The following is a 23,871-nucleotide window of genomic DNA, read 5'->3' as shown; positions in this document are numbered from 1 at the left end:
TAGAAATCAGATTTTCAAAGCTTGATTCACTTATTCCATGGAGAAAGTTTTAGGTAGATTTTTAATATATTTAGATTTACATATAGCACCGAATCACTTGATAACCTAATTTGATAGCTGAAAGCATCCTTGTAAAGAGATGTCTTTTTAGTTTTCTTTATTGAAACAAGTTTATATAAAGTCATATCAAGCAAACCTACAACTTGTGTCTCTGTGTAACATATCTTCAAATCAAAATAGTGTTTCTAGTTGTGTCCCAGTTCCTGTTTTATTGTCAGCCAACATGATAAAAGACTTAAAAGAACAGACTGGGCAGAATAGAACCCCAGTAATATGTTTGACTTTTGTCATTATTCTTGTAGCTTCTGCTATTACTGTTAGTCTTTTTGTTTGACTCAGAATCCTTGTGAACAATGGGATTGTTTGGCTCGAGTAGAGAAAGGAACAGAAAATGCTGGCCCCCTTCCAGTGAATTCCATGAATGAAGGTTTTTCCATCCCAGCAGGAATAAAACCACTTGGGACTATTCCAATGATCCAATTTTACTAAAGCATTCATTACTGATGAATCAGAAGAACAGGATTGTTTGGTACACAAATGGGCCTCAAGTATGGGTTCGAAAGGCAAAAATAGGCCATTTGTGCTCTGAAAGGGATTTATTTATTCATGATTTGTTAAATATATATTCGCCTGTTTTTCAAAGCAAAATGTTTAGCATTTCCTCCCCTGATTTTTCCTTACAACACTTTTGAGGTAAGTTGGTTTGAGAGAGAATGTGTGGTTCAAGGTCACCCCGTGTAGTAAATATACAGGATGACCTTGAAGGCTAGAGGAAAGATCCGTTACCAAGGCAATGATCAGATAAGCGAGGCTTAAGTCCAGACCAAAAAAATGGTTTGTGAAAATGCCTAAGACAGCACACACATACCCCACCAATTCACATGAAGATAAAAGAGTGAGGAAGGGAAGCACATTCAAACTTGCAAGATTCTGTTACTACAGCTGTTCTATTAAAAGTAGCTTTAGGCCCACATGGTGTCTGTTTGTTAGTCTGGTCTGCCTTATAGAGCTGACACCCATAGAGCTTCTGTGGCAGAGAGTGGACTGAAGAACCTGGACCTCATTGCTCCTAGACCAGTACCTTCAACACTGTATCAGTCTGGCTCTCAAGTATCGATATTTAAGATTTTTATTGAGTACTCCTAGAATGTGGGAGAAGGTCCATGGCAGGAGACAGCAATTCCTTTGCCCTGGTGACTCCTGCTGGTCAAGGAAGAAAAGAGTTTTATTCTACCCCATTCTATTGTTTTCAGTGGGATGGCATTTTCCTTATGGAGCTTTCAGGCTGGGTTGGCTAGGAGGATGCCATGAGAAGAAATGCTTTCAGGTTAAAAGAAAAAAAAAGTATTGCAGAGCTGCACAAGGTACATGCATTTTCTTGAATGAAAAAACTCATGCCAACCTGAAATGGCATGATGGCTTCCCTTACATTTGTGATGGTGTATTATGGCTTGTGCCGTATGCTTCTACAATAAACACAAATGATAAAAAAAACAAAGTCTTGTAGATAAGGCAACTTCAAACCATGCACAAAAAGCTGCAGAACCTTTTAAGTACATACATCTAAATCTACCTGATTGAAAACTGGAAAAAACCTTGTATGGGGATGACAGCCATTCCAGGAGCCACAGAGATTTGGTGTGGGGAAGTTTGTTTGTTTGTTCGTTTATTTGTAAATTTGTAAATTTATTCACTGCCCATCTCTCCCCTATGGGGGGATTCATAAAAGGTGATATTGCTTCTGATTTAAAGTATGGGTACAGCAGTGTCAGCCTTCTGAGATAGGTCATATCAAGAAACAGACACCACAGAGATTCCAGGAATACTATTTTATTGTTGTAAGGAATAACAGAATCTTGAAAATCTGTCTCAGTTTCTGTCAGTTCTCCCCTTATACCAATAAAATCAAGGCAGAATTATTCTGAATTTCTTTCTCACGCTTGCTTCAACCTGGCCTGTGTAATCTCTTTTCCAGGTTCCTCCTTAGTGGTCCTTTCAAACCAAGTCTATATCAAAATCCTTTCACAAAAAGGGGAAGAATCAAAGGGAATACTGCCCAGAACCTAAGGTGGACAATGAATGGAGGCATCTATAAAGCAGGATAGGCCTGAGAATTAATATGCAGAGTCAACTTCTCATGTTAAAAAGTCAATAGGTAAGTGACTAATTAGAGCAATGGTTAATAGATTGATAGCAACCAAAAGATGGTTTACAGCAAAGTGGGGATAGCAGCACACAGTATAATGTATATAGGAACTCAAGCATCTTCTTCACAGTGAAAATACAGGATTCCAAGGAGAAACACTACTTTTAAACCTCTTATTCATCCCTGCTTTTTCTTTTCAACCTAGTTGTGTTGGAATATACAGAAGATTACCTGTACTTCTGCATATCAGGGACCAACAACAACAACAAAGACTGGAGGGAGTACCAATGATGAAGCTACCTTCCACAGACAACCTTAAGATATGGTACAGATCTGCAAACTGCAAAACAGGTGAGAATTTCACCTGTCTTGCATTTCAGTCATGCATTTCACTGCAGGAAAGATGTAAGAGGTAGGGCTACCATGTCTGGGATGCAAAAATCCAGACATCCACTGGATGACAGCAAGAAAGCAGAGTTTTCTCTATCATTTAATGATTGTCCAGTTTTGCAACCAAGATCTGGTACCTCTAGAAAGAGCTGCTCTTTTGGACAATAGGCTGGAATTACAAAAATCAAGTGCCCAAATCTCTTGTAATATATTACCCATTCATTTGTATACAGTAATGCCCCAAAGTGAAAGAATCTGTTTTTTTTCCCCTTCACGGATAATTGAATTCAAATTCCTTGATGCTAGAGGTTCTATCATTGGGCAAATCTGAATTAAACCAAGTATTTGAACCCCAGAAAGAGCTTGGAAATCTTTATAGAGAACTCAGTTGTATAGGTAAAGATAAGCTACACAAATTAACAGAAGTCTTATGCTAGTTAGGGAAAAAAGTGTGATCTGCTACTTAGGTTTATCTATTTAGGTTTAGAGCTAGGCTTGGCTACATAATTATTTGTCAGGCAGAAGATCAGAGTTTCTTTATTGGGCAGCAAGACAAAAATCACATAATTACTTCCCTTCCTCTTTTTATTCTCCTCCCCCTGCCCCCCCCCACTATATTAGGATTCATATGTCTTGTTCAAAAAATAAACCTTCTTTGGCTCAGTTTAGTAGCAGGAATTAATTAAACTTCTGAAATAATATGCATTCTTCAGTGCTGGCGCTCTTTTAATTAAACATAAAAGCACAGCAATTGTATAGAAACTTCAGGAGATCTATTTGAAAAGACTCTGGCTTGCCTTTCTGATGTACAGTCATTTGAACAGAGTTACTCTTGACAGGTTTGAAATGGAATACTGTCAGTGCTGCTTGGAGGAAAGTGGGAATGATTTAATCGAAGAATACGCTAGATGCCCCCAGACTTCCTTTATCCCACGATATGAAGGTGGATCCTTGTCCAGAATTTCATCCTTCTGATCAGAGCACGAAGCAACATTTACAGGCTGGGTCTACACAATGCTTTATTTTGAAAAGCCTCAGATACTATATAACCACTTGCAAAAGATATGTTGGTGACACCATAGAACTTGTGAAACAATTGGCACTCTTTGTAACTTGGTTTTCCATTGTACAAAGCAAAGCACACTGCAGCGTTGCAGAGCTGGTTTTTCAAAAATCATCCTAGGAATGTAGAAGGCATCCTTACACTGAAACTGCTGAGTTTGCTTTCAGACTGTTCTCACTCCTCCAAAAATCTCCCATCAGGTTTTAAAGACCAGGCCTCTTTCATAGTGGCACCACTGGCAACGGCCCCATATACCTTGTTCTACCTGTCTAGCATTATAAATGAGGGCAGAAGCTGCACCAATGGAAGTTCTTCCTTAACAATGTATGTGGCAACTGTGCATATTTTAAAAGGTTGATTAGAAGGCAGCTGCAGAATTTCTGTGGGATGAAGATCACACATGTTTCTACTTTCTGAATAGTATATGGCTGGAGCTGTGGTGCAACTACTCTTGAGATCATTTTTTTCTTACATGCTGTCTTCCTTTCCTATATATTGTATACAGTCAAAAGCACACAATGTTCCATGTATGAATTTGGGATGTAAAAACTCAGAGATCATTTTACAACATTCAGCTGTCATTTTTTAAAAAAAATCTTAGAGGTAAAGAACAGAAGTTTAAGAGAGTGGTGTAACTCAGATTTTAAGGAGTTACTAGCAGTTTAAATCAGCACCAATGCTAACCTAATGTAGTTCCAGCTGAGAATTTAACCAGTCTTCTGTCGTGACTTCACATTTCTGGTTTAAAGGAGTTTTTCCACCTTAAATGGGCAGGGTCCTACCATGATCTCATTTTGGGGTAGGTAGGCCAATAGCCTCTTCTTAGCATTGCTATAGGTAGGTTAAGACAGTAATGGCTGTTGATACATGTCTATATATTATGGTTATGCAGTGCTTTGGATTTGATTTGGAAGAGGTTTTCAGAATGCACGGACTGCAAAAGCAGCATTTGTCTATCCTGGAAAAGATGCAGCTGCTTTAATGATCCATAGATGGATAGTACATTGGCACTTCTGTAGGTTCCAAAGCACCTCTGCTTCAAATCCTTTCCTGCTTTATTCCCTCTTTTAAAATCAAACTTGTGTGTGGTGTTAGTGCCTGACTGATCATCTTCCTTTCATGTTGTTTTTCTGAACAAAGAAACCATGTATCAAGTAGCTAGGATATTTAATTGTATTCTTCCAATGAGCTTCTCTTTCACTGCCCCACCATTCATCCAATGCATACAAGCACAATACCCCACTGCACCCCACTTCCCAGAAAGGAACCAAATGATGAGGTGTAAAGTTAAGGAACAAAGAAAGAGGGAAATATTTCCAAATGCCCAATCTCCTTGTCAACAGTATTTCTTTACAAGACCTGTCAAGTTCACTTTCTTCCTGAATATTCAAACCTTTTGGCTCCATGTAAACCACCATATGTCCCTAAAAATAAAAGAAAAAAGGAGGGGAGGGGAGGGGAGTAGAAAGCCACGAACTTTGGGGCAAAATTATATTGGGAGGCAGAGGCAGGTTTGGTCAAACTGAACTGGTGCAAAAGTTAAAAGCCCTAAAAGGAAAATGTTATCAAGGTCAGACCCAGCAGCTCTGCAGCACTCTGATTTCTCCGTTTTCTGCTAGTAGTGACAATGACTAAGGGGAATGGCAATTACACTAGAGGGGAGGGAGTCAGGTGGGGGGGATGTATTGGCACACTTGCCAATGATAAGAGCACAGTTTGACACTGCGCTGCTATAGGTGCTCCAGAACTGCGTGCAGTGGATGGTCTGGACAACTTAATTTGTGGTAGCAAGCTTTTTGCTGACACAATGAATGGTGGGTGGCATTTTTTGTATGGCGATGGCCCCTGTGAACTATGCTGGCCCACCATTAGGCAAGCTTGACTAATCAGGGTCATTTATAAGGGCAATTAATTCACTACAGTCATGTTGTCAGTGCAAAGCGCCTGTGTAAGTGAAAAAAATGCAACCTGTGCAGCTGGGTTCACTCATGGCCCAGGAGTTGTTGACTAGATTGGTTTAGTGTGTTATGTGAACTAAACCATTGTTACTGCTGAACATATTCTATGAACTGAGGCAACTGTGATTTATTCAATCATAATTCAGTAATACCATGATATGGTATGACATATGAGTCTTAATTCTTTGTGTGGGGAAGGGAGACCTGTAGAGGAATACGTTTGGAAGCAGCTGGCAGAAAAAGTCAGTCTGAAAACTGAAGAGATTCATGTGGCTATTAACATAACTGCCTGAACACTTGCTTGGTTGTACATAGTCAGCAAGTTGAGGTGAATCTCTGGTAGGGTGATCAGATCTGGGGTGTGAAAAAATGTCTTTGCTGCCATCTCAGGGTCAGCACTATTATGCTAGAATCATGAGACAAATACTTTTCCTACTTTCTAGAAGTATCTTAAGGTAAGCTGGGCAATTACATGGGTTACCTATCACTGTTTTTATTTTATTCTTTTGAATTATGTTATCTCTTCTTGCAATGAAGAAATGATTATTCCCCATATTGGTTCACAACTGAAATCATAGACATGGTCTTCCAGTTGGCATCCACCTCCCTGGGAGCCCAATTCCATGATCTAACTGGTAAATGAGGACAGAGATGGGCAGAATTCTATCTGCTCCTCCCTCCTTTTAACTAATACGTTGCTTTATCTTTATGGTTTCATATCCTTAAACATAATTTTCATCTCTAATTCCAAATGATAATATAATCTGGCTTTCATTTGTCCTCCACAAAAGTGTGCGGTTATGCACTGAAAAATATCTCATTCAGAAGTAGTACCAATGTATTATTTAGATCCTTCTGTGGTGTTGCCAATTCTGTCATGGAAGTTGTACAAGAATTTTAGCCTTCCTCTTCCAGGTACCTCCAGAACTGTTGGGATTGCAGCACCTCATACCCCCAACTGGCATGCCTGAGTAACCAAACCTGGCCCGAGTGTCTACATCATGCTCACATGATACTCATCCTGCAGGATTTAACAGAAGTCCCTCAAATTTCCCACACTATATTAGTCTATCCTGCATTTTCTGGAACATCTCAAGGCCACTCACTCTGCAGATCTAAACTTGCACCTCTGTCCCCAGTGTCTGCCATTGTTTCCTGATTAAAGCAAACACACAGAAACAAGGAACACCCAAACACAGACACAGTATGGCAAATGGATCACTTACAATGCATGGTTAGCATCTGGAGTGAATGAAGAGGATGGCCATGAAGGTCAGAGGGAAGATCTGCTACCAAGGCAATGATCAGATAAAAGAGGGAAGCACATTCAGACACACAACAGACACATTGTGTTTCCATAGCTGTTCTAATAAAAGTTGCTGTAGGTCTGCATGGTGTCTTGTTCTTAGTCTGGTCTACCTTATAGAGCTGACATCCATCTTGCCAGTCTGAATCTTCATGAGAATAGGAACTGGGGCTGTGTGACGCATTTTCACAAACCACTTTCTTGGCTTGGGCTCAAGCCTTATTTATCTGATCGTTGCCTTGGTAGTGGATCTGTCCTTCAAGGCCATCCTCTTTATTCACCACAGCATCCTATTCTACATGATGATTCCTTTAAAGAAAAGAGGAATGGATATATAAGTGCTGTACATATAAGCCCAAAGGGGATTACTAAATCCTATTAATCAGTCAATACTCTCTCCATTTGCAATCTAACCATAAAAATGGTGATACAGAAAGTCATCCATGCATGCTCATATCCAACTTCTCCACCCCTTGTCAAAATAGCAGGTGGGGCTATAGAGTAGGGTTACTACTTTGGAGAAATTTTGGAACTATAGCAAAAGCAAATTTATTTCCAGAGCCTGACTGAGAAATTGCTGTTCATTCAAACAAGATACAGTGTCAGCCAATCTGTTGAAAAAGATGCTTGAATGAGAATGTTGGGGGGTTGTATTTGCTATTTGCATGAAGATGATGTTGCAGGTGCTGAGGGTTTTTTAAAAAAAAATCTGTTCTGCTTTTAGAAACTGAAGTTGAATGCCAAATCAGGCTGTCTCTTTCTCTCTCTCTCTCTCTCTAAATATATATGTATATAAATCATATGGCATAGCAGTTCGGCTTTTTTATTTGCTGGGAAATCCTTGTGAGGTCCAGCAGCCAGATGTGTAGACTACTTAGTCATGACAAATCACATTGCCCAGGGTGCACCATGAGGAGGCTAGTCTACATTGCACTGAGTTGGGCTGAGAGAGGGTGACTGGCCCAAGGTCACCCAGCTGGCTTTCATGCCTAAGGCGGGACTAGAACTCACAGACTCCTGGTTTCTAGCCCAGAACCTTAACCACTAGACCAAACTGGCTGAGGCTGTCTATATCATTAGGAAGATTGAGAAGGCTGCTTCAAGTTGTGAACGCAGAGGTCTAGGGAACAGCAGCACCTCCCTGGGCTGTTTCTTATCAGCCCCCAGGCCATTCCTCTAATCTGTTGCCTTCCAGTGAAGATGAGGACATGGTCCACTCGTCTTTTATTTCATGCAGTAAAATGATCTAGACTGGCTGTGGAGGTTAACTTTGTCCATGGATGCTTTGTCCTTGAAATGGATGCTTATTGAAATCATATACAATGTGTTTTATATAGCTAGAGTGCTAGAAAATTAGAGTGCCTAACACCACGCCCTCTGTTTGCAATAAGGTCCAATGATCCCTGGAGTATCTATAATAGATTTGAAAGCATTAATGTTGGCTCATAAGCATTTCTAGTAGCATACTGATGAATTTGCAAATGTAAAAAATATTGATAGTGCTAACCCTGTCTATCTTGGCACATAAAAATAATCAAAGAAAGAACAGTGTGCATTGCAAAGTACGTCACTTTAGAATAAATAGTATTAACAAGTTTGATTTTTTAAAAGACTTTAATTTGTCTGTGCAGCGTATCTAGAAGATTCTTGATGATCCTGAATCTGCAGTTGGGTTGAGGGTTTTTTGACAAACGAAGGCTATGTTGCTTTGCTAGCTGCTGTCTTTCTGGTCCTTTTGTTACAATGTAGGGTTAAGATTTGCCTCAATGGTTGTTGAGCCGTTGTGACACTTCCTAGGTCCCTTTGCCTCATTTAAATTGAAGAGCGAATGGCTTTTATTTTTACTGGGTTTCTCTCAATGTTATGAGCTACACACTTTCCCCCCCAAGTTCTTTTATAGGTTGCCCTACCTTCCACAAAAATTCTGCTAAAAAACCTATTCTAGCACCACTTCCTAGGCTAGATTAACAAGCGGGTGGCTTCACACATGCATATATACAGAAAGCGACTTAGCTATCTGAAATTTCCAGTGTGATTTATTTTGAAAGCATAAAGGAAAAATAGAAAGTAGATGCTTCAAGGATATATACAGTGATAAGAACAGAGAAGATGGAAAGTTAACCTGCAGTTAAACCCTCCAAAAGGTTCCATTCCTACCCAAAGCAGGAATATTGTATATTCATTTCCATAATAGGTAGGAATGGAATGCATGATATCATGTATTTTTACCTTGAGTAATTCAAATTCAAAATAGCTTTTGTCTGAAGGTGCTAAGCTTTATTGTTTCCTAACTCTTTCCTATAATAATGTCAAGGGTGATTTCAAGGTAGTTTGTTGATTTTCCTTCCTTTCCTGACAAACTCAGATGGTTTCCCCTCCAGATGTGGGGATTTCTTTTTTCTCATTGTTCCACAAAGATGGTTGATACTCCCTTCTTGGATTCTGATTCTCAACTCCAGGTACAACTTAGAAATAATTGTAAATCACTGCAAAACTCTAAATGTTAATACTTAGGTCAATAACAACACTATTTATCATTATCTATAATAAATGCACATGACCTTATGAAGAAAGGAGAGAAAATACATACATACATACTAAAATCAATAAGTAAAAACACTATTAAGTTCTATATTCCCTCCTATGGTACCCAACTGGTGATTATACCAAATTATTCATAAACATTAAAATTGCTTCTGGCTACTGCCTTTACATCAAATGTTTTCCCCTTAAAAACTGTACTCCAAGTTTCTGAATTTGCCTTGTTGTGTGATAGATAATATATAGAGGAGCCATTTTTGCTTCCATTTAGTCATACTGTACTTCTATTCTGGATGTGTACTGTTAATTTTACTACTGCTATGTATTTCCCAACTTTGGTTTCTCAATCTAATATTGTCAGCAAAGTATTTCTTTTCCAATGCTGGGCCAAATTTGCCCCTGTGGCTGTTAGTACAGTATATATCTTAATACGTTGTGATATTCTTTACTTATTTGTTCTGAAAAGATTCCTAGTTTTTTTTTAAAAAACCCTAAGGTTTCAGTTCAAGCTTTGTTTTTATTTTTCACTTTAATAATGCTGTGCATTTTTTTTTCCAGTAGCTTTGAATTTTTTCACCTAAGCCACCTATGGGTCTGCCTCTACCTTACTTCCTATTTAGAGAATATGCTGTTTATCCATTTAGTGCCAAATCAATTGCAGCAGGATGACATCAAATGTAGCTACGAAACTTACGCAGTTATTATCTCTACATTTTGACAACCAACTGGCCATGTTCCAACTAATTAGGGTAGCTTTGTTCTGGTCTGCCTCATGTCAGTCTTCTATAGGGACCCACGCTGTATGGCTCTGAGGAGAACTCTATATACACTATAGGAGATGCAAAAGGAGGATTCTGGCTCTCTTAAGAACCTTTCTGGCATACTGTACTCTGTTTGGATTTTTGATTTTATTCTGAGTTTTTTTTCCTTTCCAAATAAATTTGTTGATTATTCTTTGCTGATCTTACAGAATTGTTCCTGGGATTAAGACTGGTGCCATTTGAACTTAAAAAAATAGGTAATATGGGTAATATATTGACTTTAACAGTTGCAATTGATCCTAACCAGGAGAGTTTTAAAATTTTCCACCTTTCAAACTCCTTAAAAAAAATAATGGCACAGAAAAAGGATTTACTCTATCTCACCATGTTATGATGCCAAACTGTATCAGCACCCCTTGGAATAGCTTATTCTGAATAAAGGGCTTTGGGGCTGTTCCATGTTATAGTTTGGCTCTTAAAGCCAAAGATAGTTTACACAAACTTTACGTTCTTCTCTTGGGCAGCTAATTGCACTATTGGGAATGGCAAGTAGTTTCAGTTGATGAGAACAATTACAGCTGATTAACAGATCCCAGTCCACAATCAATTTGTCCCAAGCTCTAGAAGTTGGCTGCTTCTGATACAGCACACAACTCAGCTTGAAAGCACAGGAAGTCTCCTCTAAAAGTAGTTTCTTTTCCATCATTCTGGCATGTAGGAACTGACCTTCAAAGTTAGCGCTTGTCTCAGATTCCTCACCAGTTGATTCTGTAGCATGGATTAGCAGGAGTTGGTGTCTACTATTCATGTTCTAGTGGAAATGGAAGACTTCTACTGATATCCGCTGGAAAACTAACTCAGTTAGGAATGGAAGGTCCAACAGATTTCTGCCTCTTCTTCCTGACACTGTTTTATTTATTTATTTATTTATTTATTTCCCAAATTTTGTCACTTCCCATCTCACATAAAATGACTCTGTTATAATACCAATGTTATTTTTCAGAAAAAGAAATAAGGGGTCAGCTATCCTGGACCTCATCCCAACAACTGGTATTAATCAACAGATTGAAGGCATGAGGCATCTGGAATAAAAGCAACTGTGTCATGTTGGAGTTCAAGGGAACCAGGAGAGGAAAAGCGGAGAGAAGTCAGTTAGGTGCCTTGGACTTTAGGAAGGCATTGGTGTCTGGGGGCAGTAGAGGCAAATGATTAAATCAGTGTTGTTACTGTATGTTGTGATGCAACCCACGTGATTTATGCATTTGTGTCCAATGTCAGGACCCAAGTACAAAAGGTCTATCCTCATTTTTATTTTTTAGTCATTGTTCTAACATCTTTATAATTAACTTAGAGAATATGAAAGGATAGATGCTTATCGTATTTGTAGATGACATCAAGTTAAGGGAATTGGCAAACACATTAGAAGACAACGTCATAATTCAAAATGACTTGGACAGGCTTGAACATTGGGCTAAATCTAACAGGATGATGTTCACTGGTGGCATATGTAAGGTCCTGAATCTGGGTAGGAAAATTCAAATAAATAGGTACAGTTTTGGGAAGATCTGGCTTAGCAGCCCTCCCATGAAAAAGATTTAGGTGTCCTAACGGACCACCAGTCAAACATGGGCAAGCACCATGATGCAGCAGCTAAGCAGCATTGACTCTAGATCAGCGGTTCCCAACTTTTTGGCATCAGGGACCGGTTTCGTGGAAGACAATTTTTCCATGGACTGGAGGGGGGATGGTTTTGGGATGATTCAAGCGCTTCCTCTTTTTTCTGACCTCTTATTCTTTTTTCTTCGCACAACTTGGGCTTGCTTTCTCTGACAGGAGGTGGAGCTCAGGCGGTAATGCGAGCAATGGGGAGCAGCTGTAAATACTCAGGCTGTAAATTTGCTCGCTCGCTCACCTCCTCCTGTGCGGCCCGGTTCCTAACAGGCCATGGACTGGTACCGGTCTGCAGCCTGGGGGTTGGGGACGCCTGCTCTAGATCATGGGAAGCAATAGTTGCATTGCACTTTGCATTCATTAGGCCACATTTGGAATCCTGTATCCTGTTTTGGACAGTGACCTTTGAAAAGGACATGGAGAAGTTGGAGCAGATTTAGAGCAGAACTACCAGGATGATAGAAACCAAGCCCACGGGGTAATGATTAAAGGAGCTGAGCATGTTCAGTTTGCAAAAGAGAAAACCAAGTCTGCAAATATTCAAAAGCTGTCCTGTGCAGACCTGTTCTCTGTTGAAAATGAAGGCAAGACAAGGACCAATTAAAAGAAAGGAAATTCAGAGTGAGGTCTTTTCTGATTTTTAACAGATATTAAGTAAAATAGTTTGCCTAAACAGTGGCTGATTCTCCCTTGCTGAAGATTTTTAAACATAGGCTGGATAACTAGCTGCCGGGGTGGTTCAGTGGTTTTTTCCACTGCCCGGTAGTTTGGAATAGATGATCCATATATTGTATGATGCCATGTGACTGATTTGGTCTTAGATTTCTGCAGGCCTGTTGTGTTTTGTGAGTACTTAAAACAGGGACATTCCAAAATGCATTCAAGAACAAGAAGAGACACAGTGCATAGGCCTTCTGAACAGTTGTGTCTACAGATTTCTGCCAGGGACATCCTTCATGGCTTCAAGGAGACGCATACCACTGTTCATTAGATTACAGCTGTGGTTATGTGCTGCATTGCCACTGGACTATGGGTTTTTCAGCATTTCCATAATAACCGTTTAAGTTCTGGGATTTATTGCCTAGCTATTAAAAATATTGCTTGAGGCAGAACTTTGGAAGCCCGAGTGGGAAGCAGGATAGGGAAATCTGTAGCAGGAACCATCATTTAATTCTGCATGTACAGAATCATGGATACTTTACATCTGAAGCTGATGTAAGGTCAAGGCATATCTTAGAAGTAATTCGATAATATGGCCTCTAGTTCCACTAGCAACACTTCTGATATGCCTATCTCTTCCAACAGAAAACTGTATACAAAAAAATACAATACAGTACAAAACTAGATCTCAACATTATTAAGTATATAAATAATACATAGTTATAAAAATAATGTTGAAATCTATTTTTGTATTGTATTCTCTGCAATTTTGCCACATAACTTATTTTTATTTTAACTTTTTAAATGTACATCCTGCCTTTTCTCCAGAAGCACAAGGTGACATATATAGTAATTCCTCCTATTCTTCCCCACAACAACCACCTGTGAGGTAGGTTGGGCTGAATCACTTAGTGGGTTTCCATGAAGAGATTGGCTTGGAATCTAGGCCTCTCTACTCCTAATCACTACACCACACTGGATCTCTTAACTAAGGGGACAATTCAGCTCAAATCTTCATCAATACCCTCCTCCTCTTCCTCTTTTTTTCATTTTACAGAATGTGTACGCTGCCTCCTTAAACAACTCTGGATGGCTTGCAGCAACCAATGAAACTCACCTGAACCATCCATACTGTGTCCTTGCACGAGTTAATGTAAATAAATCTACTGACAGCAAATATAGCCTATTGTCACAGGGACCCTGTTGTGTACAGTCTCTTTCAGCAGAACTGTAATTCAGAGTTCCTTCCTTATGCACAGCCCCCTGCCCTCCTCAGGCTTTGGGGATCTCCATCTTGGGTATATTTATCGATAGTAGCATGTGGATGCATTCTGCCTTGAATTCTACATGTATACCCAGAACAGAGCAGTTCCTATACTGGACAAATGTTGATTGTTAACTCCTTCCCAAAGTAGAAAAGGTAAAACAAAATGTTGCGAACTTCAGTCTTATTGGTCTATCATTGCACTAAATGCGTACTTACAGGGAATGATATTACCAGTTCTTAAAAAGGCAGTCCTAAGCCTCCCTTAAAAGAGCTCACCCTTCATCTTGATGTTGGCAAATTGTAGACCAGTTTCTAGTTTAATTTTCTGAAAAATGACCATGCCACATCTTTACCACTAAGGATTCCAGGGCACTATACATACAATTACAGAAATGACATTATAAGAAGCATTAGAATTATTAAGTAATTGTAAAAATCATTCAATTCACAAGAAAATTAAACAATCTTAAATGCAATTTGATTTGCAATTTAAACTTCAATTTAAAAATTGTTCAGATACAGAATGCTATAATTCAGTGTCAATGTTAAGTTACTGACAATCATAACTTCCGGAGAAGGGCATTCTAATACTGGGGTCACCATCATAGGGAAGACTCCATCTTTTTAGAAATGTGGAACATATTCCCCATGAGAGTACATAGCAAAAGGACATTTTCATGCACGAAATAGATTACTGGGGTCTTTTCCCTTTTTTAAGAGGGACGTGGTGGCGCTGCGGGTTAAACCGCTGAGCTGCCAATCGGAAGGTTGGCGGTTCGAAACCGCGCGGCGGGGTGAGCTCCCGTTGTTAATCCCAGCTCCTGCTCACCTAGCAGTTCGAAAACATGCCAATGTGAGTAGATCAATAGGTACCGCTTCGGCGGGAAGGTAACGGCGTTCCGTGTCATCATGCTGGCCACATGACCCGGAAGTGTCTATGACAACGCCGGCTCTAAGGCTTAGAAACGGAGATGAGCACCGCCCCCTAGAGTCAGACACAACTGGACTTTACGTCAAGGGAAACCTTTACCTTTACCTTTCCCTTTTTTAATGGATAATTTTTATTAAAAGATTTTATAAAGATTTAAAAAACTACAGAAACATAGAAGAGAAAAAGAGATTATAAAAGGGTAAAAGAAAAAGTGAAGAATAACAAAAAACCAAGGAAAGGGTATCTAAAGAAACAACTTCCCATCTTCTTTGCAGCAGTTACAAACGTGGCAATTACCATTTCCACCTTCCCATATTGCATATCATAGTTCCCTTCTTCCCATAAACAAACCTTTTTAATCAATAAATCCCAAAATCAGCAGTTCGTTTTTTTATTCATTTTCAGCAAAAAGTCTGTAAAAGGTTTCCAGTTTTTTACAAAAGTAGTTGTAGTTCGCTCCTTAAGATTCCTGGGGTCTTTTCCAAGTTGACAATTGGAAACTATCTGATGGACATTAATGATTAAATCCTTCTGAAGTGCTTTGGAATTAAGGGGACCACTTTTCAGTAGCTTTGCTCCTACCATTCTGCACTGATTTAGGTTAATACACATGTGGGAGTCTGGGCGTATGGTGCAGGGAGGTATTCTCACCTGAATCAATCTTCAGGGTTCCATATCCATCTTGCGTATCTTTAAGATAGTTTAGAGACAGTTATTTTCTAAAATACTGTCACCGTACTCATTTTTTTCAAGTTTCTTACTGATTTTTGTTCTCTGATGCGGTGCTTCCCCCCTTTATTAAATTTGTCTTTTTTTATACTTGAGCCATAGAAATATTGACTTCACCTTAATAAAGTATTAATGATAATGTATTGGTAATTATTTATAATAATAATAATAATATAATCATTAAACAGTAATAATAATTGTCTCTAATCTATTTGGACAATACACATTTTCAGAATTTTGAGAACATGTGGATCATCTCACAAAGAGAAGTAAGTTACAAAACACTAATTTATCTAAATAGCAGTGTCCATTTCTCCCCCCTGCAATGCACTCTCAGCTGTTTTTTTATTTAACATTTCAAATGGGTTGGATTTCCCATAGTCTACAACTGGCAAAGCCAATACCCAATATGGCAAGGGATCCCAGCTCAGGAATTCAACAGCTATAGTGTAATGTATTGAGCCCAGATGATCTTGTTAACTCTTTGCAACTAACTTACTGTCCATATTGCATTCATATTAAGCTTGCTTTTCCATTTAAAAGTATTACATTGAGAACCAAACTATTTATAATGCTTAATGTGCACAATGGAATGATGTTTTCTGATTTTCCTTAATTGATTGAAAGGCAGGATGGCATTATCCTAATTGTAGCATACAGGGAGATGATCTGAAATTAAGATGGCAAGTACGTTCTCTACAGCTTTGTTATTTATTCATTATTTCAATTTGTATGGCCGTCTACTTACCATGTGATTCCTTAAAACAAAAGTTCCCACTGCTGTGATAGGAACATTAAGTTCCATAGCAATTTTGAGGCGAGGGGGAGGTGGGGGAAGATGGGGTTTCCTTTCTTGTCATCCCAGGTGATTTCCATCCTGATTGACTCCCACTGCAGTACAATAAAAAAACAACTCACCCCACTCTTCTTCTGATTAAAGAAAGCAGAAGATGTAGTTGCATGCTCGGCATTAATTGCAACACACAGTTTGGCCATAAGAAGATGACAATTGGAATTACAGTATATGAAATTGCTAGATGTGTTTCTTTAGAACTTTGGAAAAGGTTTGTATTCTGTTGACACCCCCTTTTATATTTCATTAACAAGGCATCCAGAAGCTGCCAGTCAGTGCATGGAAGCTGGGGTCAAATGAATGAAGAAAAACAAACTGAAATTGTGTTAATGCTCTTGCTTCTTCTCTTTTGTCACCTCTAATGTAAGAAAAAAATGACCAGGCTCAAATTATCCTACTTCTGACACATTATGCGAAGACCCAGCTCTCTGGAGAAGGCTCTAATGCTGGGAAAGCTGGAAGGAAAGAGAAGAGGATGACCAGCAACAAGGTGCATGGACCCAGTTGCAGTGGTGATGGGTGCACCATTGGAAGACTGAAGGACCAGGTTAGGGACAGATCATCATGGAGGAAATCTATCTATGAGGTTGCTAAGAGTCAACAACAATTTGATTGCTCTTAATTAATCAGTGCAAATAATACATCTAATTTGTGAATGATTTAGGGTGAGAAATACAATAGAAAGTTATTCAAAAGCTGAATAAATAAAAGGCTCACCAAATAATCTCTTTGCTGAGAGCAGAATTAGATTTAGGGCCATGCTGCTATCTCTCTCTGCATCAACCTCCTCCTTCTTAAACCTGGTTCTTCTAATCAGATCCCGGGTCCTTCCAAATTAATACATATTAGAGCAGTGACTCTGAATTCCTTTATACTGTTTGTAGGCAATGTATCTGTTACATGGGAGAATATTTCACAATTTTGCCAGCACAGTGGAGTATTATCAAATACCAGGCTCTTCAAAAAATTCAAACCTAAGACTTCGATTTTATTCAGTTTGTTATCCATTTTTCTAGGCAAGATGAGTGTTCAAGAGAGTTAATAATATTTTTAAAAAGAATCCAGAAAGTTAAAAGCATACATTAGAACTAATATTAAATTTCCAATACATTGAAACTATATTTCCTTACAAAAATAGTATAAAAAATTGTAAAGCATATGATCAGCTTAATTAGAATATGTCAGTTATAAAGGGTTCGTGGTTTTAAATAAAATTAAGGCACTGTTGCTTGAAATATTTTTTAATCTTCCAAAAGTATACACTAACTTTCTGTTTGTGTAAGCAGTCAAAGCGGCTTGCTGTAGAACATATTTATAAAATTAAATTTAAATCATTAAATTTAAATGATTAATTAAGTAAGCAAGTAAAATTAAACATGGCAAAGCACCTACAAAAGGGGTAGGTCTTCAATCACATGGTTGCATCTGTCATCTTGCTCCCTACGGTCACCTACATATCAGTTCTTCAAAAAGAATGGGATAGAATTTATTTTTAAGTTATCTTTTAATTCTAATGGTATTTTCATTATAACAATTTTCTGACACCTTGGAACACCTTAAAAGAAATAGTGCAGCTTATTATAATAGTATATTAATGCAGTAACTGTTTAAATTCTTTAAGTTCTTTGAACAACCTCAAGGCTTTAAGGGGCTGGCAACCTTGTCCTATAACTAGCAAATGTCCACTACTGAAGATGTATATGTATATGTATATGTATATATGTATGCATGTATATAAAACAGCAACAAGCTCAAGAGTACCTATGTGGTAAAGTATTAGTTGTCCTGTTCAATGCAGAGATTATGTCCATGGGTGTTCGCGTAATAGTTAATATGTGATATGTCTCCCAACTGATTAAAAATAATTTTAATGATATAATATTAATTATATTAATATTATATAAATATTAATAAAATTAATAATTTTAATTTATTATACAGCAAATAAGTGATGATACTTATAAGTAAATAAACAAGGAAATAAAACCAAGCATGAGCTATGAATTCCAGAATAAACACCAAAAAAGGTCCCTTTGGGCCTAATGCCAAGTGGCAAAAGAAAAGATAGATCTAAATGCCTTCCAGTCGAGTTCAGCTCTTGGTGACTGCATCATCAAGTGTATTCAGAAATGGTTGTCTTTGTCTCCAATGTTTTTTGACTTCTCAGTTTAGGCAACAGCCCTGGAATGCCTATCCAGTGCTGATTCAAGCATAACCACACCCAACCCTGCTTAGCTACCAACAAAGGTCTCATATAAGACCTAATGAAAAGATTATTTCCTAAGTCTTTGGAAAAAGGGCCAAAACTAAAGAATTTGTACTACCTTCCTGTGTCAGATTGATTGCCGTGATCATATCGTACACTGTTTTGTATTTTTATTAATGACTGGACAAAGAAGTAGAGAAAAGGTTTATCAAATATACAGATGACACAAAATTGGGTGGGATAACCAATCTTCTAGAAGCCAGAAAGAAAATTCAAAACTATTTTGAGAGGTTAGAGAAATAAGATGAAAATAAAATAATGAAATTAAACAGAGGCAAATGTAAAATTCTTTACTTAGAAAACAAAAATCAGATGCAGAGGTGTAGGCCTGGGGAGATGTGGCTTAGTGCATATGGAAAAGATCTCGAAATTTTAGTTGATAACAAACTACATATGAGTCATTGTTGCGATATAGTTGCAAAAAAAAAAAAAGGCAAGTGCAATTCTATGCTGCATCAACAGAAGTCTAATTTCCCAATCATGGAAGTAATAATCCCATTTTATTCTGCTTTGGTTAACTCCCCTTGCCCACCTCAAGTGATGTGTCCAGATCTGAGCACCACACTTAAAGTATGATTCGGAGAAACTAGAATAGGTTCAGAGTAAAGTATTAAGTGAGAGCCAGTTTGGTGTGGTGGTCAAGGCATCAGGCTAGAAACCGGGAGACTGTGAGTTCTAGTCCCACCTTGGGCACAAATCTAGCTGGGTGACCTTGGGCCAGTCCCTCTCTCTCAGCCCTAGGAAGGAGGTAAAGGCAAACCACTTCTGAAAAACATTACCAAGGAAACGGCAGGGACTTGTCCAGGCAGTCTCCGAGAATCGGACACAATTGAATGGATTAAAAAAAAAAGTAATAAGCGTAATTGGGGATTATAAACTTGGTCCTATGAACAGAGAGTGAAAAAATGCTGAGATGCTAACTCGGCATCAAACCCTCTCCCAAGTCTAGTGCATGTACGGAATACTAGAACATCCTGTATCTGATCAGATCTGGGTTCCTACCCGGTAAAGTGGAACAGCCTTCCTGCTTTATCAGGCAGATTTCCCACTTTGCAGATCTGTTTTGTGGGCTTTTTTTTGACATCAGGTTTAGTTTGAAAAAGGAAGGGCTGCCTTCTCCAGGTAGAATCAACCCATTCTGTGCCCATACCCTTTTGTGGCCATAGGAAGTGAGACTCTTATCTCTGATTGCCCTCAGCTCATGGAACAGCCTGCTCCTGTGAAGTCCAGGGGGCCCTGGCCAGGTTATCTATGTGTTGGGCTGCCAAATATGAACTCCTTCATGTGGCTTTTGGAGTTTGGAATTCAGAGTTGCTTTGATCTGATTGCTACTATTATTCGTATTTGTTTATTTTATTGCTGCAGATTGTTCTTTGACGTCTTGTTTACATGGCATACTTGGTTTAAAATTATATACATTGTGAACCATTTAATTGCTCCAGCTGTAGGCAAACATAATAAATGAGAGAAATGGTGGTTAGCAATTATGCAAGTTATAGTCCAACATATCTGAAGGTTCAGAAAGGCTGGACTAGAGCCTCAACTTCAGTATCTTCTGGACTGCCTTTAAAGGAATTTTATATGCTGCATATGTATAGGATATCAATATATCAGACATCTTCAACTGTTGGCTTCCCTACTTATCAAGAACGTTTTAATAGCAGTCACCACGTAAGATTCTACCATTTGACTGCTGGGCTCTGCCTGAGTGCAGCAATCTGATTCCAAGATGCAAAATTCTACCCCTTTACCATTATACTAAACTCCGGAAGCAAAATTCTATCTTCCTATCAATATGCAATACTAGGTCCCAACCTCTTAATAGGTTCTTGGATTAATTTAAATCAATTCAAGACTGGAAATTATACAATGACTGGACTGATGTTTTAAATCATAACAATTAAGATACCAGTGAGTCCATTGGCTCCAATTTCTCCAGACCAATACCATCCAGATGTCTTCATCATTCTCAATCAGCAGACTGGTTTCTGGGTAACAGGGGAATTGTAATCTAATGTATTTGATGGCCACCAAGTTGGGGATGGTTACCGTAGTTACATTCTCAAGCAGAATAAATTGCAGCAAAATACCACTCTTAAATTCTACCACCGGTCATCAAATCACCAGTGATGATTGTTCTTCTAAAACAACCCTATTCCCTTAAACGTGTAAAACAATACCATCTACCTGTTAATTTTAGATTTTCAGTATACAGTACTATAAGAAATATTCTTGGCAATTTAGAAGGGGTGTTACACCGTTAGTCACATTGAGAACCGTGATTACGGTATTAAAAACAAATATGGAAGTATGAAGAAAACTCAAAGTTATGAATAGCCACATGAGCCATCCTCCACAGCAATATGAAATGGGCTGGAATCCGCGGAAATCTACGACGCAATCAGTGCGTAAACTTAACATGCTACTACATCTTGGTTGAATGTTTCTTCAAGACAGCCAGAGTTCTGCCATGTTCCTTTACCTATGGGAGCTGCGGCAGGAAGAGCGTTCGGCAACATCCCGTCGTAGGAATGATCACGCATGGGGATTCGCCGCTGGCGGAGGCAGGACAGCCGGCTGTCCAAGGCAACGTGCCGCGGTCTCTTCCTTCCAGCATGGCAACTCGTCTCCTTTTATGAAACTGCCAACTGCGAGATAGGAGGTCTTGCAACGTAGTTGCTGGCTACATCTGCTCCCAACGCTGCCTCTTTATCAGCCGTTGGATTACAGAGCAGAAGACCGTGAGCCGCCGTTTCCCTTCACAGTTATCGCGGAGATCAAATCATTCAGCCAAATCTATGGCCTGCCTCCAAGTAGATGTCTCCTCTGCACATCTTTTTATACGCCTCCTTGACTATGAAGCCAACAGTCTTTTTAAGGGACACCCACGAGTGACTATTCGGAGGAACTACATTACCCAGAAATCAATGCGCTGGTCGTGCAAAGGACGTCTGCGCACTAAGACACTCGGATCCAAGTTTGGAGCTTTTAGCTGCCAGTCCTGGCCCATCATGTAGGTGCAGCACAGCTTTCCTTCCCATTGCAATAGCGGGAGAAAACCCACTTTGCAATCTGTTTTGCAAGGCGTGCAATTGCAGCTCCTTCCTCTGCGAGGAAATCTGCTGTTGGAAGTAAGAAAAACTCCAGTTGCATGAAGATTGAGCGCTTGCAGTTTGCATCTTTGTTGCAAAACTAGCTACAGAAGGCAAAGTCTTTTGTGTTCCCCTCCCCCATCAAAGCAGAGGGGAAAATGTCTCAGAGAGGTAAGGCTCGGACTTGTGTTATTTGCAGATATGCAAAAAGTCGTTCATGCATTTTGGAATTGCATGCATGCCATTTGCGGGATACCATTGCATTTTGAAGTTTGAGGCGCTGAATAGCTCTAAGTTGCATTTCCTGTTTAGTGTCTGTGTGCTTTTTGCAGGCACAGAAACACACACACACACACACGCGCGCACATACTCGGGCGCGCGGCGCGCACGCACACACACACAGTTCCTGTAAGGCAGGGCTTGCAGTTTAGCTGTGCATTGACGTTATTTGCATTCTTTTGCTGGGATTCCTGAGTTTTTTTTCCCCCTTGCCTTTTGCAGTCCACATTGATAAAGGGTTTTGAAAAGCTTATGCATGAGCAGCTGTGCCCTTTTTTCTTTCCCCCTTAAGGCCAATGCAGATAAATCTGCAGACAATTTTCGGTGCTGATTTAAATAAAGCCTTGCGTGCGTTTTCAATCTCCGGAGGAAATGGAAGGTGAAACTTGAGCGGAGTTACTAAGAATTAAATATAAGTCTCTGTTTCTATGGGAAAGTATTGTTCTGATGCCCAATGCTGAGCTCATTTTCCACAGACTTCGCTCCCTCCCCCCGTCGCAAGTAGTGTGCGTATTGCAAAGACTAGATTTGAGAAAGTTGCGCAAAGGGGGCTCTCATGATCTTACTTTGGAATACGGATTTATCGTGTGTGTATAGGTGAGGGCAGAGCAGAGAGTTTTATGTTATTCTTAGATGAGAGTGTATTTAAAGATTGGGATAAATGGAAAACTTGTATTTGACACAGATTAAGAAGGAAGTGCGGCTTGCCGTGTCCCATTCAAACTTTAGGGAGGATTCGCTGAACATAGGAGCTGTTGTCCTTTGAACTGGGTGGGGGCACCTCTCGGCTGGGGGTTATGTTCTTGGAGTTTTCTGGCTGCGTCTTGGGGGAGAGTGGATCCGGGACGTGGGCTGCGGGATGGACTTCGAAAGGCCACTTGTGAGAGCTTCTCGGTGGGTAAGCGAGACGAGCAGAGACAGGAGTCGCGATTGCTGCTTGGAAAGGAAAAAGGTGGTCGCCAAGCTCTGTTCTCCCTTTTCGCTCTCGCACGCACACACACACACACACACGACAGCACATACGTTGCTGCGTTTTCTGACGGCTGAATTGCATAATTTATTCCCCATTTGCTGCAGTGATCTCTCCCAGCCAAATGGAGGTTTAGTGCTATAGAAGCTCTCAGCCCGGCCCTTATGGCCATCCTGTAAGGATGCCTGCGCCGAATATGGCATTGGTTCGGGCTTTTTCATCCAACGTGTTGATTTAGTTAATAGCCAAGAAGGGTATCCGTCCTTTGATACATGGAGGCGGATGGGTAACTCTTTCTCCCTCTCTCCAAACCCTTGGAAAAACTGATGAGGGCTGAAGGAGAGATGTGGTGATTTTTATTTATTTATTTTTAATATTTTACTTTTTCTCCACCTTCATTTACCACCGAGCACAAACTAGTCTTTTTGCCTGTCTGCCTCTAGATTTCTGGGAAGAAGGATTGCTTTGGACAGTCTCATCTTTGAATTCTTCCCAGCCTCATCCAATTTCAGCTTTCTCATATATTTAATGTGTAATATAGCATTTTCAAAGAGGCAGGATGGCAACTGTGTAGAGCAGGGTTTCTCAACTTCTAGAATGCAAATTAACATCCCCGATTCCCTGCCTTTTTAAAGAGATAGGTGCAACCGTGATTGTGCTGAGAACAGGAAGTGTGTCACCATAAAGCAGCAGAGAATACTTTTTAAAAGCTACACGCTGGTTATGAGATGATTTACTGTTTTCTGTTGTTTGCTTAGCACCATCTGTGTACATGGAACCTTACAGAATAACACGAGCTAAAGACAAATCCCTGCCCCAAAGATCTTACAATCAGCGGTTAGCTAGAGAGAAAAGAATTACAACTTTAATAAAGGATTAATGTAAGTAAAGTACAGTGAAATTTTCTCAGGCCTTATTTTTCAAAAGG

At 39.5% G+C, this 23,871-nt stretch overlaps 1 protein-coding gene across 1 annotated transcript in view; it reads left to right on the top strand.

The window, feature by feature from the left end:
• Window positions 1-21,520: 21,520 nt before the first annotated feature.
• The window catches only part of MAP2K6 (mitogen-activated protein kinase kinase 6), a 98,161-nt gene continuing 95,810 nt past the window's right edge, over window positions 21,521-23,871 (top strand). The window contains exon 1 of the mRNA XM_063293444.1: window positions 21,521-21,865. Coding sequence (XP_063149514.1) covers window positions 21,853-21,865 — 13 coding nt within the window. The 5' untranslated portion in view covers window positions 21,521-21,852. The remainder of the gene's footprint in view (window positions 21,866-23,871) is intronic.

This window comes from Candoia aspera, chromosome 2 (assembly GCF_035149785.1).
Source record: "Candoia aspera isolate rCanAsp1 chromosome 2, rCanAsp1.hap2, whole genome shotgun sequence".
Lineage (NCBI taxonomy): Eukaryota > Metazoa > Chordata > Lepidosauria > Squamata > Boidae > Candoia > Candoia aspera.
Note: the sequence above shows the minus strand (reverse complement) of the source record. Positions and strands in the feature narration are given on the sequence as shown.